The 4,015-nt window shown below is 40.8% G+C and overlaps 1 protein-coding gene across 1 annotated transcript; it reads right to left on the bottom strand.

Moving 5' to 3' along the window:
- Positions 1-1,569: 1,569 nt before the first annotated feature.
- On the bottom strand, positions 1,570-3,471 carry LOC140870800 (uncharacterized). Its single transcript, XM_073273204.1, has 2 exons — positions 2,551-3,471; positions 1,570-2,508 (listed from the first exon to the last, which is right to left on the bottom strand). Exons 1-2 carry the CDS (start codon positions 3,469-3,471, stop codon positions 1,570-1,572), a joined length of 1,860 nt encoding a protein of 619 aa, XP_073129305.1.
- Positions 3,472-4,015: the final 544 nt, after the last annotated feature.

Raw genomic sequence — 4,015 nt, forward strand, 5'->3', positions numbered from 1 at the left:
TGATATTTTAGTTTAGAGGTTGAACAATTGATATGAATGTTAGAAATGATATAGAGATTTGCGGGAATCGCCGAGTTATACCGAAATGCCGTCGAACTTTTGAATTGGAGTGATTTGATAGCATTCTTCAGCTTAGAAGTGGATGAGCTCTTAGCTGATGATTCTTTGCTTATTATGTTGTTGTTTCAGTGTGTAAACAGGACAAGTGAACTCGAGAACGTTGAATTCGAAACCGATAGAAGAACACACAAGGTTGGTTGAGTTTCCTTTGAAGTTCTTGTGGAAGGTTGAGTTGATATTGAACAGAATTTGAGTTGTGTTTGGTAATTGATCTTGGACAGAATTGGACAAGCTCAAAGACATCCTAGACATCACATTTGAAAGGTAAAAGTGGACTACAATTTGATTGGGATTATAACTCGAGATGGTTTGTATCGAGTTCCCTCAATTCACATATTTGTTTGTTTAAGTGCTCTTATGTGCTTTCTTTTTATTACTTGAATAAGTTCTTGATATAATGAATGCCCTGATTATGTTACATGTTGCATTCATCTTGATGACTTATTCCCTTGAGTTTGAAATGAACGGACACGTTCGAATAGACGATTTGAGGGATTGTATATGTATGGCCTGGGTGGTTGTTTGAGCCTAGCGTCTGAGCTGCATATATAATGGCTTCAAAGTCTAGAGGAGCAAGATAGTAGCCCCACCTCGATAGGGTGTGTCGGTGGAATAGCTATGATATCTTCTTCTCGGGATCCCAGTCGATGAATGACGAAATGAACCTTGTTTTGAAAGCATGCATTGTATTTACTTCTATATCATGATTGTGATATTGATTATGCATGTTTAGTTGCTTTTACTGGGAAATCTATTTTTCACCGGAGTTATCCGGCTATTGTTTTGTTGTATGTGTCATTGCAATAAAAGGAAGTGGAACCGGGCAAAGGCGGACTTAAAGAACAAGGGATGAAATCGATATAGCGTGAGGATCCGAGTTAGGAGTTATGTGTGCTGTCATGAAGTTTAATGAGTCTTAATCATGATCATGTTTAAGGATACTTGTACCAAGACTTGTAGATGATTGAGTTGTGGTTTTGTTGATGTTTATAGGATTGGAAATATGTTGTAAATCCTTGAATCAACATAAGGTGTCTTGATCTGGATATATGACAATGTTATTGTATGTTATGAGAATGATGATTATGTTGTAAAGCCTTGGAATGGTTTATTACTAGCATTAAAAGCATATTAGAATGCATGGTAGTTGTTATGCTTGATTTCATCATGTCTAGACTTTGGTAGGACATGATCTTGAATCAATCATAGGCATGATCTCGTTTTTGACAGCAGCTGAGCCATTATTTTTTTCTGTTGGTTTGGCTGGCGCACGGGCGAGCTCCTGCTCGCGCGCGCGCGAGCCAAGCCAGGGGACCTCGGTCCCATTGGCCGGCGCGCGCGCGAGGGGTGATGCCCGCGCGTGCGCAGTGCAACTTATTTTTAAAAAAAAATTTTTTTTTTATTCTCTTGTTTAGACTTTGATTATTGTCTAACATGGTCTAATAATGATTAATGAGAGATTAGAACTTGGGTCATCACACTTGGTCGTCCCAATATCACGTTGTATGCAGACGAAACCTTTACTACAAGGAATTTCACCATCTTAGTAGATCGTTTGGGGTAAGAACCCAATGAAAGAGGAAGCATTACTTCTCCCAAAGCTTCAACTATTTCTCCGGAAAATCCGACCAGTGGAGTATTGACTGGAGTTAACTGCGCATTACTTATACCCAACTTGACAAATGCATCATGAAATATTATGTCGGCCGAACTTCCTGAATCCACTAGAATTTTTTTTACCCAAAAATTGGAGATTGTGGCTGAGATGATTAAAGCATCATTATGGGTACCCCGAGGGTTCTCCAGATCTTTGTCACTGAATGATAATCCATCTTGTATGGTTCCAATTTCATATACCGACAAGGATGTGGGGCTAGATAAATTGTTGGTTCCTTTTGCTGCCCGCAGAAGAGCTTTTCTTGCATTGTTCGAGTCGCCACAAGCAGGCCCCCCAGTGATTACGGTGATTACCCCTCCCGAGGGCAAGTTTTCATCCGCTCGCTCATTTTGTTTCCCAGTTTCATCATGGCGCTTTTGATAGTCACGTTTTGGTTGTTCATCCCGACGCCTGTCATCTCGCTTCTCCCCGCGGGATTTGTCCACAAAATTTTCCAAGTGTCCGCGCTTTATGAGTTTTTCAATTTCCGCTCGCAGACTGAAGCAATCTTCTGTATTATGACCCTTATCTTTATGAAAATGACAGTACTTTTCCGAACGCTGGCGCTTTGGGTTATTTTGCATTGGGCGAGGGGGACGTAACAATCCTTGTTTTTCAGCCACTACCAGTATATCGGCCAGACGTGCATTGAGTGGTGTATTCTGGAGGCGGGGGCTCTGTGCTGTTCGCTTCTCGTCTCGCTTTCTAATATCTGATTTATCTTCTTTTCTCTTTCTTTTATTCAAGTAGTGTGGTTCTACAGATTCTTAAACCCGTATGTATTTCTCAGCTCTTTCCAATAATTCCTCTAAGTTTCTGGGCGGCCTTCCCGCTATTGATTCTTTGAACTTTCGATGCCGCAAGTTTTGTTGCATTATTCCTTCTAACAAATCATGGTTCACGTGTAAGACTTCGTGAACCGCATGAGTAAATCGCCGAACATAGTCTCTCAAACTTTCCCCTTCTTTCTGGATGATTGTGAACAAATACGCTGCTGTTTTTGGATATTTCTTGTTAATTGAGAATTGCTGGAGGAAGCAGTCCGTAAGTTGCTCCAAATTGGCAATGGATCCAGAGGGTAACTTATTGAACCATGTGAGTGCTCTTCCTGATAATGTTGTTCGGAAGATTTTACAGTATGCAGCATCTGTGATATCATACAAATCCGCTTTCGCGTAGAATTTGTCAATATGGTCTTGGGGGTCACTCGTACCATCAAACTCGGGTAAGCTGGGGATTTTGACTCCCTTTGGTAATGCTTCAGATAATATGTCATCAGTGAAGGGGTTTCGACGTGACGGCAAAATTGCGGACGAATTCTCTTCAGTTACATGTGTGCGAGATCCATCCTTTCGAGTTGGATTAGTGATCTTGTTTTCGCCAGAGGTGTCATGAACTGTGTGAACACTTGCTTCACCGTCTTTTTGAGTAGTATTTTTCTTGGTCCCCCCTTGATCTTTATCATTCACTTTAGACTTATCTTTATTTGGGTCTTCCTTATTAGGTTCAAGAGATGACGAGCCTTCAGTCCGAGCCTTTTTCTTGCTGCTCTTGCGCTTACGGGTTTTTAGGTACTGAGCAACTGCATCTTTTGCTGCGAGTGCAGCTGTGTTTTCCATTAGCGCAGTCAAGTCTTCATGGGTGAGAGTAATACTCGACGGTGCGTTTCCATTGTTATTATTTCCTTGAGACATTTTTGAAGTAATTTGTGCTCTCAATGACGTAAAGAACAGTTTCCCACAGACGGCGCCAAGCTGATGTAGCCAAAAATCACTTGTATATGACACGTTTCTTCCGCAAAGTCTGGAATATCAACGGATCCTTGTATGTTCCCGGTGGAGATCTTCAGTGGGTTGTTCCTACGTCACAAAACAAAATCAGAGGAGCCGGGAGGATTCCCGGCGAAGGCACTCCGATGCTCAAGTCAGTTATTACTCAAGGAATAATAATCGAGAGTAGAGCAATATAGTGCTAAAAAAAATGTGTACCTTAATAATGAGGTGACTTGAGCTATTTATAGATATTTTGGAGAGTTTCACGGGCTTGAGCCTCTTATGGGCTTTTGTAGAATTCAGGGTCTGCTTGAATTAAATATGTATAATATTTAAATAAGCTTGGGCCTGAAAAATATTTGGAGTGGACCTTCATGATTGGGCTCAGGCCCAGTTGAATTTTTTGGTGTAACCTATCAAATACATATAAATAAAAAAATAAAAATCCACGAAAATGACAAATCTC

The sequence above is a fragment of the Henckelia pumila genome, unplaced genomic scaffold (genome assembly GCF_033568475.1).
Source record: "Henckelia pumila isolate YLH828 unplaced genomic scaffold, ASM3356847v2 CTG_254, whole genome shotgun sequence".
Classification (NCBI taxonomy): Eukaryota; Viridiplantae; Streptophyta; class Magnoliopsida; order Lamiales; family Gesneriaceae; genus Henckelia; species Henckelia pumila.

Excerpts from the sequence above, each read along its gene's own strand:
- LOC140870800 (XM_073273204.1), bottom strand. The coding sequence starts at position 3,471 with ATGTCTCAAGGAAATAATAACAATGGAAACGCACCGTCGAGTATTACT. Across the intron at positions 2,509-2,550 it reads GAGCTGAGAAATACATACGG|AGAAAAGAAGATAAATCAGA; the intron begins GTTTAAGAATCT and ends AATAAAAGAAAG.